Genomic DNA, 16,297 nt, shown 5'->3' with positions numbered 1-16,297 from the left:
AACTTCAAGTGATTGGCAAGTCTGCCACTTCCTCTGGTGAGTTGTTCCAATGTTTAATTACCCTCACTGCTAGGAAATTGCATCTTATTGCAATGCTGAATTGGTCTAATTTCAACTTCTAGCCATTACATCTTGTAATGCCTTTGCCAGCAATACTGATGAGCACCCCACTGTCAGATCTCTTTTCCATATGTAAATACCTATACACGGTGATCAACTCACCTCTCAACCTTCTCTTTGATACACTGAATAAGTTGAACTCCTTAAGCCTCATGTCATAAGCTTATTTTCCAGTCACTGAATCTTTTTTGTGGCCTTCCTTTGAACTCTCTTCAGGAATTCCACATCCTTGGTGGGCACCAAAATGGGACAGAGGATTCTAGTAGTGGTCTTGCCAATGCATGAACAGAGGCAAGATCACTTCCTTACTTCTACATGGCATTCCACTTTTTATACATCCAAGGATCACATTAGCCCTTTTTGCCACAGCACTGCTCTAATACTGAGGTGATTTATGATTACCCCCAAGGCCTTCTCTGAGAACTGCATTCCAAGATAGAATTTCCCATCCTACAGTTATTACCTGCATTGTTTTTCCCTGAATGCATTACCTTGTATTTGGTGGCACTAAAATGAACTTTTTTGGATTGTTACCATTTAACCAAGAGATATAGATCACTCTGTAAGAGTAACCCGTTCTCTGTGTACTACACTACCAATCTTTGTGTCACCTGCGAACTTTCCTAGCAATGATTTTCCATGCCAGGTATCTGTGTTAGGCCAAATATTTCTGGAATATTTCAGCAAAAACAGTTAAGCCATTTGTCAGAATGAAGTCAGGGGACAATATGTGGTTTGGCTCACGTTAATTTTTGTAACAGACATTTCACTGAGAAGCTCTACCATCTCAGTGCCTGTGAGCAGGAATTGAACATTGGCAGGAAGATTGTCCTGGTGTTGTGGATGTGTGTTTTACTAGCCTCATGAAAAACTGCCCAAATTTGGGAAAATTATAAGCCTTCAAGACATCTCAGTTCATACATTCCATAAAGACTTGTGTGGCAGAGTGCTGAGAGACAGCAGCTCAATCAGCACTCTGGTCACTGTAATCCAAATAGTTCCCCCAGAGAGGGCTTGATTGAGGGAACGAGTGGCTAATTTCTAGATCAGTTTGGGCTGAGGAGAGCTAAGGAGCTAATTAGCCTGCAAGAGTAGAAAATGAGCATAGGAAGGAAGTGCCAAGAAAGGAGAAGAGAGGAGAGGGAAGGAGAGAAAGAAAGGCAGGCCGGTCAGCTGACCAGCCAGCCAGGGTAAGGGGACAGCTCTGTGGGAGAGATCTCTTCCCTCTCTTATGATTGCATGACAGTGTAAATAGAATTGCTGCACAGGACTGAAGAGGGTAATGGTTGATAAAACACAAATAATGTACACAATGGTGGTCACGAACTGGAGGATTCAGAGCCATTTATATGAGAAGGTAGGAGTGGAGGGCTGCAGCCTGTCACACTTGTCAGAGTATGGCAGCTAAATTTCCCCAAGAGTCAATCTGTAGTGGGTATAGCCCATGAAGCTGATCAGGGCTTCCCCTCAGTTGTTGCATCTGGCATCTAGGGCCTGCTGTGGCACAAGGTACAGGAATAGAGAACAGGGAGATTGTGAGCACTATCCATTCTGTATAGTGAAAGAGGCTAGGGTCCTCTGGAAAAAATTGTGTGTGTACATGGAATTAAAGTTTATCATTCATATGAACAAGGGAGACTGAATTAAGGTTGCACAGGGCAACTGTAACTTAACATACTATTTTAGTGTATAATGTTACAAGTCTACAAAAAATGAATAAAATAAAAATTAATAAAGGAGATGGTAAGATAAATGACTGCTACAGGCAGAGAAGTTGGCTGAATAGAGTTATCTTTTCCAAGTGGAAGAAAAACTCATCCTGTTCCATAAAGTTTTGGACCTATACTTTGACTACATGACTTCTAGCTGGCTTGTATGGCTGAGGAGCTGAGGGGTTTGGGCAGAGGGAGAGGAGAAAGAGGGAGGGATGATAATGAGGCTGTCAGACTGAGATCACAGGTATTCATAATTAGCTGATATTTTTTCTCTCTACTTTTTAAACATGATGGATTCAATTCTCTCCTTTACTCCAACTCTTTGGTGATGCTTTGGCAGCACAAAGGGTGCAGAAAGCCACCAGATCTCCTCATCTGGGGATTTCTTCCAGCTTGGGGGAGTCGACACTGTGGAAAAAAAACCTGTAGCAACAAGTTTCAGCACCTAAGTCAACTGACTCAGGCTCACTTTACAGGACTAAAAATAGCAGTGCAGATATTCCCACTCGGACTGGAGCCTGGGCTCTGACATTGACTTGGGCTTGCAGGGCTTGCACTACGGAGCTATGAATAGGCAGTGCAGATGCTGGTCTCAGAACCTGGGCTCTCGCCCAAGCGGGAACATCTACATTGCTATTTTTAGCCCCATAGCATAAGCTTGAGTCAATAAACCTGGGTTCTGAGACTCACTGCAGCAGCGTTTTTTTCTTTGCAGCATAGATATACCCATAACTGTCAGAGTCAGCAAAGCCAGCTCCTGTACCACCCACTGGAGCTTCCAATGTAGAGTGTGTGTCAGGGGTGAGATGGAGTCTGGCCAGAGAAGAACTGATGGATAGCTCCTAGGGGATTTTAGAGCAGCCCATTGGACACTGGGTACAGAAGAGAATCCAGAACAAAGTTTTTAATTCCACCCCCCTTGGGGATCAAAATTTCACAGCTTATTCCCATCTTTAATTCTTCGGAAAGGTTATACTGATATTATTGCTCCCTTTCATGAGACTCTTTATGCTGCTACATCGGGACTGTAGCTAACAAGTACTGGTTAACTGTTTGTGCCACTTGCACGTGGAAGCTGGTGTGCTGAGACCACAGCCTACCATATTGTCTCTTTGTTTCCTAGTACTCCTCTGTTGGTCTGTCTGTATCCATCTGTTGTCTCTTATCTTATACTTAGATTGTAAGCTTGTCGGGCCGGGACTGTCTTTTTGTTGTGTGTTTGTACAGCACCTAGCTGGGTGGGGTCCTGGTCCTTGACTGGGACTTCTAGGCACTATGGTAACTTAAACAAATAATAAATAATAACAATACTCATTAATTAATAATGTGTGGCTGTTTAAGTTACTAGTATTCGTGGGGTGCTAGAGAGAGCAGGACTATACAATGAAGAATGTGTCGCGGAACATTTTTTGTAGGGATACATTGTTATTTTGATTATGAATATTTTAAATATGTTCATAGTTAAGGGCACTTAACATATACTATGTTAATTATTTTGATGCTCGAACAGTGATTGTTATATTTTCTAGTAAGGAGAATTGTGAGGTTTTATTTTCTACTCATCAACATATCGCTGTCACCATTCTACTTAGTGACTTAGGCTATGTCTACGCTACGGGCTATGTCTACACTACTGCCTATGAACAAACCATTCCCCTGAGCGACAAAAGTACGATGGCATAAGTGCTTTCCTGCCGACATAGCTTCTGCCTCTCGCAGAGGTCGTTTTTTATGCCAATGGGAAAGCTCTCTCCCATCGGCATAGAGCATCTTCGCCACACGCGCTGCAGCAGCACAGCTCTATTGGTACAACTGCGCCAATGCAGTGCTGTACATGTAGACATGGCCTTAAAATCACCAGGTATTTAAACTATGTTTGGAGCAGTTGGAGTAGAGATAGCATCCATATTTTCAGGTGCAGCTATGACAAGTAAATAAAAGCAGTGCATATCTAGGCAGGAAGTAAGTATGTACTATCTGTTTAAATACATGTTATTAGTTATATTTGCAGTCATGATGTATTATTGCATTGTATTTTTGTGTTGCACTGCAGAAAGGAAAGTCCTGGTGGCATGTGATTAGCATTATGCACATGAGTAATCTCATGGAAGTGGTTTGGACTACTCATGGTGCATACAGTTAAACACATGCTTAAGAGGTTGCTAGCCTGGGGATTAATTTGTTTCTGATTGAGGAGAGAAATGGAAACTTTTTCTGACTCTGAAGTAATTAGAATAAATAATACTGTTTTCAGTTTTTTCCAATGTAATAATTTTTCTCTGATTAAAACTTGACATAGTAATTTTTGATATATTGAGCTTGTGTGAATTAGTTTATGTGCGGGGCAATTCTGTCACGCATACTCACATTAAGCAAGGGTAGCAGATTTGGACCATTAATAGATATCTGTAAACCATACAGCTGATGCTTGGGTTTTTTTAGAAATCACACTTTTTATGAGATATTTTGTAATTCTGAATATATCGTAATCTAGCCTCTTCCTGAGAGAAATAGTGTCATTTTGTAATTGAATATTTCATATCTGACTTCAGTCATATTTCTGTAGCTATAGGTATAATGTGGTATGGTATAGAGTTAGTACAGTTATTGTCTGAGATTGTCTAACAACTATAACATTTTCTATATAAGAATATTATCGATCTTTTGATTGGCTCACCAACATGAATGTAGTATTGGAAATCTCCAGCATCTTCCTGACATTCAATGTTTTAATTTTTATCTTCTCCAGAATAATGATGATGATGAAGAAAGGGGATGGGTTTGGGGTTTTTCAGTTTCAGCTGCAGTCTGAAGTAGATATAAAAAATTCCAGGTGGAGAATGACTATGAAGCTGTTTCTCTTTTCCTGATCTGCCCCTACTGCTACAGTGGAGTGAGTGAGTTGAATACAGTTGCTCTCCTAGCTAGAGTTTATGGAATTGTAGGTAAAGGATTAAGATGATGTTGTTGCCCCTTTCCTTGTTTACTCTCTTACCTCATTTAACTGCCTCAGCTCTGAGCCAGGGGACTGAGATTCAAGCTGTCAGAGAACAGAGTGGGAGTATTTTATGCTTCACATTCTCCCACCCTCAGCCAACAATAAATTCACCCACCAAACATGATTATGGCAAAGATTGCAGAGAGGACTTTCAAAAGAAGAACAGACATCATGATGAAAGTGGCCCAGCACAGAATGCCTGTGATTAATAAGAGCCATGTAGATCAGGGAGCAAGTAAGTTCTATCACCAGATAAAAAAGGCAGCCAAAGCTTTGCTGCAAAAGCCATTTCTCTTCAAAGATTGGTCATAAATCAGTTTGTGGGGAAACATTCCATCCTCTAGGCAAAATTAAATCAGCAGGTCTCTTTTCCCACTCGTCCTGGACTCACATAGTGATTGAAGGCTATGTGACTTCCTCCAAGCTTGTTTCTGTTCTTTGAAGCAGACCCCTTCATCTGTCATGCCTGTATATATGCCTGGTTCTGCCACATTTACCATGTTCAACTATTTTATTGATCAAAGAGTATTTATTTTATATTTTCTAGCAAGAAGAATCTTTACATAGTATTTTTTTAGACTCACCAATATACCATTTTCATTAATCTGCTTAATGTCTCCAGGCATCTGAGCTATGTTTGGTACAATTGGAGTACAGATGGCATCCATATTTTCAGCAGCACCTATGAGGTATAAATAAAAAAATGGCACATATTTAGGCAGGATATAAGTATATATTATGTCTTTAAAACTGTGCTATTTGTTATACTGGTGGTCATAGAATATTCTTGCTTTGTATTTTTTGTTGCACTGTAGAAAGTAAGGTCTCAACCTATGCACAATCTTAGCTTTATGCATATGAGTAATCTCATTGAAGTGACTGGGAATGCAGACTGTGCACAAAGTTAAGCATATACTCATTTATTCACAGGACTAGGCCTTATTGAGGCCTATGCAACCTAAATTTGACTTCCTGTCACCAGGCCTGCTGGTGGCAGCACTGAGCAGTCTTGGCTACTCCATTGATTCCATTTTACTCCACACAGCTTTTGTGTCCACAGACTGACAGCACAGAGGAGCTACTGATTGGAGCGGGTTGGGAGGCTATGTAAAGGTCCATGGAAATTAATTCAGTCATTGGATTAAACTAGCTTCCACAAAGTGGTCCTGAGCTCTGTGGCTTGGAAGCAAATAATAATAATTCCCTTTAACTCTAGTAGTACATCTGTCCAATAGTTAGCCAAGCTACTCAGGCCAGGTACTGGCTGTAGATTTCACAACCAGTGCAACTACAGGGGAGAGAGGAAGTGTTATGGAAGAAGAGAGATTGCTTACTGCAGCTTTCCTCTCCTCAGCTGGCTGGCCCTTCTGTCCCTTCTCACTGTAATCTGGTAGAGGAAGTGAGTGATTAGGGGACATAGAGGAGTGATTAGGAACATAGAGGAAAGAATGGAGGGATGGGATGGGAAAAGGAGGGTTCAAGGAAGAATGGAAGGCCTAAGTAGTGATGGAGAGAAGGAAAGTAGCCAAAAGAAAAAAGAATATAAATGGAAAACAAAGGGGGAAAGAGAGGAGAAGACAAAAGATTTGGGAAAGGGAAGAATGAATATAATCAGGATGGGGAAGACAGAAGGGAGGTAAGACAAAATGATAGAGGAAGTGGAGGGAAGAGAAGACAAATTGGTGGAGGAGAGATTGGAAAAGACTGTTTTGAAGAAAGAGCTACACAAGAAAACATGGAGATGCAATACCACTACATTTTATAGAAATTTTGTTTTATTCAACTTTTTGTATCCATGACTGAATGTTCTTTAGGTTATTTACAGTTGGAAAAATCTTTTAAAGTCCCCAGCATGTGGCCAGGGAAAGAGTGAGACCCCCTACTCAAACTTGACCTCCTTTGGCACCATCTATCACCTTTACTCTGAAACTTGACAAGTATGTGACCCAGCACAGTGCCCCTATGGGATGGGCTGGCCAGCATTAACCTGGGGCTGTGGTAGAAAATCAAGTTTAAAAAAAATCCTATTCTTCAGCCTTCAGGCTAAGTGACAGGGATTACAATAGCACTGCTTTGTCAAGCTTTCAGTTCCTCTTCTCATTCATGGAGTAATTCTTGAAATGCCCAGTGTATGAAAAGAAAAACAAAAGGCATTTACAATTGCTAGTTGAAATATGATATTGGCACCTGATTTTAAATGAGAAGAATCAGCTGAGCTAGTTAAAAAATGGCATGATGACAACCCTATCCAAGTCCTTCAGTGCAGGCGATTGAAGGAAACAATGTATAATGCTAATTACTCTGCAGTAATGCCAATGTTCTTTATTCACTGAGGCATTTTCACTGGCACAGAGGACCCAGTTGAAAAATACAATTCCATGCATAAGACCGTGTGCCGCCAAAACATAGTTCACAATACAAACATTATCTGCCATGCACTAGGTGGATAGCGGTTATATACTTCTTTCTGTAATCTCACGCAGGGTTGATTATACTGCACTATGCAGAGACAGAAGGGTAATAGGACTGCATAAACTGATTGAATTTCGCTATCCAAATTTTGCCAAGCTGTTCTACACTGATTACAATCAACTTAGATGAAATGAATAATAATGAAATTAAGGAAAATTATTTGTTCAGCAAGATCCACTGCTATTTGTCTGGCATGTTGTAATGTAATTAGAGTTGATCAAACTATTAATTGTGAACAATTTATTAGTCACATTTGGCCTTTTTCTGTTTGTGAATTCTCTGTGAACACATCCCTGCTTTTATAGATTTTTTTCAATTGCTCAAAAATATTTAAAACTATTCTTATCAAGTACTCTGGAGCATTTGTTTTCAGAATTTATTATTAGGGCTGTCAAGTGATTAAAAATTAATCATGATTAATTGCACGATTAAGAAAATTAATCGTGATTAATCACGCAATTAATCGTGCTGTTAAACAACAATAGAATGCCATTTATTTAAATATTTTTGATGTTTTCTACGTTTTCAGATATATTGATTTCAATTACAACACAGAATACAAAGTGTACAGTGTTCACTTTATACTTATTTATGATTACAAATATTTGCACCATAAAAACAAAAGAAATAGTATTTTTCAAGTCACCTAATACAAATATTGTAGTGCAATCTCTTTATCCATGAAAATTGAACTTAGAAATGTAGAATTATGTACAAAATATAACTGCATTCAAAAATAAAACAGTATAAAACTTTAAAGCAGTGGTTCTCAAATTGTGGGTCGGGACCCAAAAGTGGGGGTTTTACTGGAGTTGCTAAGGGCCAGCATTAGACTTGCTGGGACCCAGGGCTGAAGCTGAAACCCAAACTTCACCCCCACCCAAGACAATGGGACTCGGGATGCAGCCCCCTCTCACCTCAACCTGGAGTGGCAGCGCTTGGCCTGTGGCCCCCTTTCCCCATACCCAGAGCAGCAGGGTTCAGGCTCCAACCCCCCCAACCAAGAGTCATGTAGTAAATTTATTGTCAGAAGGGAGGTTGTGATACAATGAAGTTTGAGAACCCCTGCTTTAGAGCTGAGTCCACTCAGTCCTACTTCTTTTTCAGCTAATTGCTCAGATAAACAAGTTTGTTTACATTTTCAGCAGATAATGCTGCCCACTTCTTGTTTACAATGTCATCTGAAAATGAGAACAGGTGTTGTGGCAGTGATGTAGCTGGCGTTGCAAGATATTTACGTGCCAGATGTCCTAAAAATTCATATGTCCCTTCATGCTTCAACCACCATTCCAGGTGACATACATCCATGCTGATGACGGGTTCTGCTCGATAATGATCCAAAGCAGTGAGGACCAAAGCATGTTTCATTTTCATTACCTGAATCAACCTGAAGAAGGTTGATTTTCTTTTTTGGTGGTTCAGGTTCTGTTGTTTCCACATCGGAGTGTTGCCTTTTTAAGACTTCTGAAAGCATGCTCCACATCTCATCCCACTCATATTTTGGAAGGCACTTCAGATTCTTAAATCTTGAGTCGAGTGCTGTAGCTATCTTTAGAAATCTCACATTGGTACATTCTTTGTGTTTTGTCAAATCTGCAATGGAAGTGTTGTTAAATCGAACAACATATGCTGGGTCATCATCCGAGACTGCTATAACATGAAATATATGGCAGAAAGCAGGTAAAACAGAGCAGGAGACATACAATTCTCCCCCAAGGAGTTCAGTCACAAATTTAATTAATGTATATTTTTTTAACAAGCCTCATAAGCATGGAAATGTGTCCTTTGGAATGGTGGCCGAAGCATGAAGAGGCATATGAATGTTTAGCATGTCTTGCACATAAATACCGTGCTATGCTGGATACAAAAATGCCATGTGAATGCCTGTTCTCACTTTCATGTAACATTGTAAATAAGAAGCAGGCAGCATTATCTCCCATAAATGTAAACAAGCTTGTTTGTCTTAGCAATTGGCTGAACAAGAAGTAGGACTGAGTGGACTTGTAGGCGCTAAAATTTTATATTGTTTTGTTTTGGAGTGCAGTGATGTAACAAATAAAATCTACATTTATAAATTGCACTTTCATGATAGACTGCACTACAGGACTTGTATGAGGTGAACTGAAACATACTTTCTTTTGCTTATCATTTTTAGACTGCAAATATTTGTAATAAAAATAATAGAAAGTGATCACTGTGCACTTTGTATTCTGTGTTGAATTGAAATCAATATATTTGAAAATGTAGAAAAACATCAAAAATATTTAGCAAATTGCAACTGGTATTCTGTTGTTTAATAGTGCAATTAAAACTGAGATTAATCACAATTAATTTTTTGAGTTAATTGCATGAGTTAACTGCGATTAATTGGCAGTCTCATTTATTATTTGAGCTGTGTGATTGCTCACTTAATTATGTGATATGATTTCTCTTCCCTAATAGGATAACAACTTTTATAAATAGGAGGAAAGAATAAAGAAAGTCCTGAGGGTGATGCGTCTCTAAAGAGAAGCTATGGAGGACTTCAGGGAGGAAGACCAGAAAGGTGATAAGGAAATGCTAGGAAAGTTAAAAAATTTCCTATCCTTTTCTACACAAGAAGAGCATTATATTTGACTGTATGTGAAACCCATATGTAAAACTAGTCAGATTCCCTAATGACTGAAGGAGAAGGATAAGCTTTATTGGCTATCTCTCAGGCTTTACTTTCACTTTTCGCCTGTTGCATTCACACCATGTAACTGCATATGTGTAGTCTTCTTCACAAAAATTGCTGCCAACTCACTGCCTGGTTTATTTGTCTGTGTGCCAGGAGTTTCAGGGTGGTGCCATGGATTCTTTGTATTCTTCTGTCCCACAACACACTCTTTTATATGTCAGCCAGGTGAGTGGGTTGAATCCACTGTTCACACCATTTGCCCACCATTAACCCCAGTAATTAATCGCATGTATGTGCACAGAGGTGTTTGCAAAGGTTTCATGTAACTTTGTCCCTTTCATTGTGGTGTGTTATTGTCCTTGTCAGCAACAGTTTCAGGGATTCTGTACCTGTGTTGAGTATCACCAGCTACGCACGTCAAATGAAGGACCACTTTCATTTTTTGTCTCTTCACCTTAATGCCAGGTGAAACTTGAACCAGGACACTTAAAGTTCAAAGTACTTGAAGTACCTTGAAGCTCCACCATGGAGCTAAAGGGAAATCTCCATTGGCTGCTAGTAATAGTCCTGATGTGGGCCTGATTCTCTTCTCACTTACATCATTGTAAACCAGAAATAACACCACTGAAGTCAATAAAAGTACATAGGTATAAAATCAGCATGAGAGCGGAATCAGGCCTGATAGACTTGTTAAGTCTTATTGATCACTATATAAATTTTACATTAAACTGCTGATTTGAATTTGATTACATGAATTTGAGAAAAGAAAGCTTGATGATCTTGTTACAAGTTTTATTAAGTCTTAATTTTTTATTTGTTTAGAAAACACTCCTACAATCTGCAAGATAAACACAGTGTAAGTGTAGCTCTTCTGATTAATACATTCCAGTGCATGTCTGACACTACTAACTCCACTCGCTCCCATGCCTGTTTTTGTCTCTCCTACAGGAGAATCTGTACTTTCTGCGATGCCACCCAGAACAGCCTTGCTATCCATGTGTGCCTACCAGCTTTGGTTTCCTCCTTTTGGCTAGCATTCTGCCCCTAATCTGAATTCAGATGATTCCTATTACCACTCCAGTCTGACAATTTTATATAATACTGATTTAAAAAAAGAAAACTCTGGAAGTTAATGTAGCATGACAAATGACTGAAAACCTAACATGAAAGCATAAAATAAAATCAGTCTCCCAACATCAATTCTATCCTTGTGTTTTGACACCCAAGTATTCTTCTCACCCACCTCCATCTATACTGAATGTATCATCGTTCTATCTATACACATTAATAATAAAGACCTTAGGGCAGGGATCCTGTCATACTTTTATGTCAGACACTAACAAGTGTCTGCTCAATTATGTTCAGCAGCAGATACATTTTTAAAAATATGTGAACCATGGTAAACCAAATGCAATTAATGTTGGCTTCTGCAATGGCAAAGAGCTGTTTTATAATGACAAGAAGTGTGTTTTTCTGGATAAATTTAGTGATACAGGAACTGGATTTACAATTAAGCATTTTAATGGGAAATCAACAAACGAGAATGTCATTTATTCCTCTATTGTGTGAGCCCCTTTAGATGATTATATCTTCCATGCTTATTAATAGACGTAAATTATGTTATTCCCATGAGCTGATGTCCCTATGAAATGCTTAATACTAAATCCAATATCCTTTGTTATCTAAAGGTATCTAGCAAGAAATGCCTCTTGACTGAACATGCATCTGATGAAGTAGATATTCACCCACGAAAGCTTATGCTCCAATACGTGTTAGTCTATAAGGTGCCACAGGACTCTTTGTGGCTTTTTACAAATGCAGAATAACACGGCTACCCCTCTCATACTTGACTATACAAAACACCCCTTTGCCATAATATTCTCTAGAAAAACCAAATGGAAGACAACTTGACTGCTGGTAGAGAAAGGGACGTGAGGGTGCCCGTTTGCCAAAGGGAGGAGATCAGGCTAGAGACATGGAAGAGATGAACTTTCTAGGGCAAGGCTACAGAGCATGTCAACAGGCAGGAGGGGAAAACGTTAGAGTCTTTGCTTTGACATCTTGCCCTTGTAAATCTTTGCTGCCCTGCAGCTACAGCCAGTGCTGGAAGGGGGTGGAGGGGAAGAAAGGCTAGCCTGGCCCCCTGATGAGCTATGCAAGAGACACAGGCATGTATCTGGTGCTGATGAACAGACTGGAACCTCAGGAATTTTTTTTTAATGGTTCCGCACACCCCTCTACAAAAGGGTGCTAGTGGGCCTGGTGCAGCCATTTGACTCCACATGCTGCCCCCCTTTTCAGACAACACAAGGCAGCACCATGCATCGCCAGCCGACACCGGCCTGTCTCTGCAAGGTCCGCAGCTCTACCGTCCCATCACCCAGCCCCCAGTGCGCACATGGACTGACTCCTTGAACACACCTGTTGGTCCAAGACTTGACCCCAGGGCCAACAAAGGGGGGGGGAGCCAGTACAAATGACCAGGCCCCAGCGATCCGGAAGTGGGCATGGGGTCCAGCTTCTTCAGCCCTATTGAGCTGGTCTGCCCTTCCCAGGGGGCCTTGAAAAATTTTTTTCACCTGGGGCCAAACCGGCTCTCAGCAGCCCTGCACACACACCCACCACGTTGGCACCTGGCTCTGCCCCAGTCCCTGCTCCCTCTCTTCCTGCAGCCCAGCCCAGCCCCCTTCTCCTCCAGCGGCCCCTTCCTCACAGCCCCCCACCGACTCGGGCAGCGCTGGGGGCAGCCTGGATCCGCCCCGTGCCGGCAGCACGTGGCAGCGCTCGCCCAAGCTCAAGCGGCACCAGGCGGCCGGCGCAGGGGCAGGGGCGGAGCGAGACGCGCCTTCCCCAGGCCCGGGAGTGGGTGGGGAGGGACTGGCGGAGGGGCGGGGCCGGGCCGGGCCTGGGCTCCTCCCCCCGCCACTCACGTCTCTCCTCGCTCCCTCCCGCCCCCTGGGGTTTTATAACGCGCCGGGCTTCCGCGTCCTGTGACTCCAGTCAGGTGGTTGCGTTTCTGTGTTGGGCCGGGCCGGAAAGTAGCTGGGCAAGGAGAAAGTTTGCAAGAAGTTGCCCGCGCGTAGGCAGGGCCCAGCGTCCCGGCTCCCTTCCCCAGGGCTGCGGCTGGCAGCTCCCCGGGGAGCAGCAGTTTGCGGCGGGCTCTGCTGGGCACGGGGGAGGCGGTGAGAATGGCTGGGGGCGAAGGCGGGGGCGCCAGGGTGCCTGAGTGCCGGGAGCATCTCTTCAAGGTGCTAGTGATCGGGGAGCTGGGCGTGGGCAAAACCAGCATCATCAAGCGGTACGTGCACCAGCTCTTCTCGCAGCACTACCGGGCCACCATCGGGGTGGACTTTGCCCTCAAAGTCATCCACTGGGACAGCAAGACCCTGGTGAGGCTGCAGCTCTGGGACATCGCAGGTAAGAGCACGAGGGAAGCTGCACGGACTTGAAGAGTGGGCACGTTTAATCGCTCCCCGAGCTCTCCTGAGCCCCTTCAGACGTTGTTGCTTTCTGGGTTGCACAAGACAGTAATAAACTAGAGAGGGAAATAGGCAGCTAGGTCTGTCTTCTCCGAGCACCTCTGCGGTGATATCATGCTTGTCTCAACCTTAATAGAGAAAAACTTACTTGCTCTACTCTGGCTTTATAGTCTTCTACACCTTCACTCTGCCTTCTTGCCTTGGCCATGCTGGACTTCCATTTTTCCTCTGGGCTGAGAACAATAACAAAGCTTTTAACAGCTTTTTGAAGACGTGAGAAAGAGAGCATTGTATCCTGCCAGGCTACTATTGCATTCATTCATTGTAATTGGGACACATCTAATATGTCTCCATGCGTTTGGTTTGGCCACAATCCGTTAAGGGCTTAACAGCTGACTTCAAAAGACAGTGGTAGTCTTGCTAACCACCTGATTTAGGGGAACATAAACTGTTTTATGTTCTGATTTATTCCAGAATTTCAGTAGCATGGTAACTGTGAAGCTCATTCAGTCTTGCCATACTCATGGCTATCATTCTAAAATAGCTTTAAAATAAATGTAGCCTATTCCAAGTTAGTGCTGGTACTTTAAGTCCACCGGGGTTCTATGTAACTCAAGCATGTAATGAAGCTCAAGTTTGGAGGAAGCATCTCTAGACTACAGGATTCAGGTCTGCTTTGTTAACTGAAGGGCTGAGGTCAGTCTTCTTGCAACTCCTTGGACAATGCAAAAACAAAATGTCTGGTAATACTTACCTGTATATCTGAAAAAATGCATAGGATTTATTTTTTCTTGAGTTCTCCAGCAATAAAAGCCTGCTGCTGGCAAACCTTGTTCACAGCCTGCAATTACATATAGAGGAAAGGAATGTTGTATGAGTCAAACCTCATGCTGCACTTGGGGCACATCTGGGTTAGAGAATTAACCCAAAGTCTGTCACACTGTCAACTCACCTTATGCTAAGGCATTAAACAGCCCACAGTGTATAAAATCACACTTGTCTCTGCTGTGTTTACGCTATGAGATGGATTAAAGATGCAGACACAGCTCTTACCTGACATTTTTTTTCACTTAGTTTATATCTAGCCCTTAGTGTCCAGCCACACATCTGTTTTCTTTGCCCTTTCTCATCACCTTGTATCAAGTGTCTGTCTTTCTAGATCTAAGAAATTAGACATGCTCAGTGTTATATGTTTTCCATATGAAGACTGGCTTTTAACATCCTGCTTACCGGGATAGCCTCATGACTTTTTCCCACTGAACTTTGTGGGCCCAAGAGAACAGTATCTGCAGTCTTATTCCAGCATAAGTCAGCAAAGTACAAACAATATAGTGCATAGTAGTCTACCTATGTAGCAAACAACATCACTACCAGTCACAATTTCAGTACAGTTTATGGTACCTAGATTGACCTTAAAAAGAGAATGTGGATTCTCCAAACCACAAAATCCTAGATGTTAATGCAATATGTAGAAAGTGTTTTCATATACCTCTTTGAAGCTATTACTCTATAGAGTAGTATGAATTATCCTAAGTGGTGTTTTTGGAGAGTAGTGACGCCATAGAGACGTTTAAGGTATTGCTGTAGAAAATGTATCAAACTCAAAAGGGCTGAAGTTGTGAAGTTTATTGCTTTCCTGCCACTGACTCGATGGAAATGTGACATGCTTAAAGCACAAAAAATAGAAAAGTTATAAAGACTATACCCCCTCCAGTTTTCCTTGTGCAGGATTTTTTAACACTTCATATGAATGCCTGACTTCTGTAACTGAGCTCACACTGCTGTGAGAACCCTGAACTAGGACTCATTTTGGATTCAATAGAATTGTTCTGACTTATATCAAATATTTATGGAGAAGAAACTATTGCAGTTGCTGTATGGACTCTTGGAATATTAAGGATTTTGTAGTCTGACTATAAAAGTGATTAAGCAGAATTAAAAAAAAGAATTGTAACAAATATACATACATGTAGTATATGAGAATCTGGAATAGTTTCCTACACCATCCTGAGTGTCAAGTACCAGCTCTTGTTCACTTACAATAAATCACCCAGGGTAACACTTTCAGAAGTGCCTACCTGCCTTTCAGTGGCCTGTAGGCTTCTAAATCATGTGGGCATTCTTGAAAATGTTGCCCTTAAATGTCTTTGTGTTATCTTAAAATGGAAAACATAACAAAGCCATTTCTTGGATCTTAATCTCTTGTGCCACCCAGTCTTTCTGGCTTAATAAATGTGGTGCCTCTTCATGCTATGTCAGGTTTTATCCAGCTTGGGTCAATAGTGACTAAAAGTTGCCCACTTAGCTGTGAAATAAGTTGGTGGTGCCAATCATATTGGACTGATGTCAGTGTAACAATTAATGTTATGTTGGTAGAGGCCAAAGGCTGAATGGCCATGGAGAGTAGATATATTGGCAAATAACTTGATGCCCTTATGTTTTGGACTTTGTCTGGAGAGTTGATCAGGGAACTTTCATTATGATCAGCTGTCTTGCTACTAACTTTTGCAGTTGCAGGTGATTGGGCAGTGGCCTTCTATCTTTAGCAATGTGTATTCCAAAGGTGGGCTAAGGTAGACTGGAAAAATGGTGAGAGCTTGTACTGTTACCAGTGGATTAAAGAATAAAATGTTACTATCATTCATAAAATGAATTCCTGTACTATATTTTTTTAAAAAGGGAGAGGGAATAATTTCTTGAGAATGTCACTGCCATCTTCTCTCACCAGCTGCCACAATTCAGCCTCATCTTTTTAATTATGAAGATGAATATGTAATTGGTGTGTTTCAGTATCAGATGGGTCCCATGTTTTAGTGGCTTTTAACCTATGTCTTTTGTTGCCCCATCACCAGAG

General features: G+C 41.5%; 2 protein-coding genes across 2 annotated transcripts in view; one reads left to right on the top strand and one right to left on the bottom strand.

The window, feature by feature from the left end:
• The window catches only part of SHPRH (SNF2 histone linker PHD RING helicase), a 1,098,091-nt gene that overhangs the window by 523,655 nt on the left and 558,139 nt on the right, over positions 1 to 16,297 (bottom strand). The window lies entirely within an intron of this gene.
• RAB32 (RAB32, member RAS oncogene family) overlaps positions 12,927 to 16,297 on the top strand; it is a 52,414-nt gene continuing 49,043 nt past the window's right edge. Inside the window, exon 1 of the mRNA XM_050949914.1 lies at positions 12,927 to 13,381. Coding sequence (XP_050805871.1) covers positions 13,153 to 13,381 — 229 coding nt within the window. The 5' untranslated portion in view covers positions 12,927 to 13,152. The remainder of the gene's footprint in view (positions 13,382 to 16,297) is intronic.

This window comes from Gopherus flavomarginatus, chromosome 4, assembly GCF_025201925.1.
Source record: "Gopherus flavomarginatus isolate rGopFla2 chromosome 4, rGopFla2.mat.asm, whole genome shotgun sequence".
NCBI classification, from domain to species: Eukaryota; Metazoa; Chordata; order Testudines; family Testudinidae; genus Gopherus; species Gopherus flavomarginatus.
Note: the sequence above shows the minus strand (reverse complement) of the source record. Positions and strands in the feature narration are given on the sequence as shown.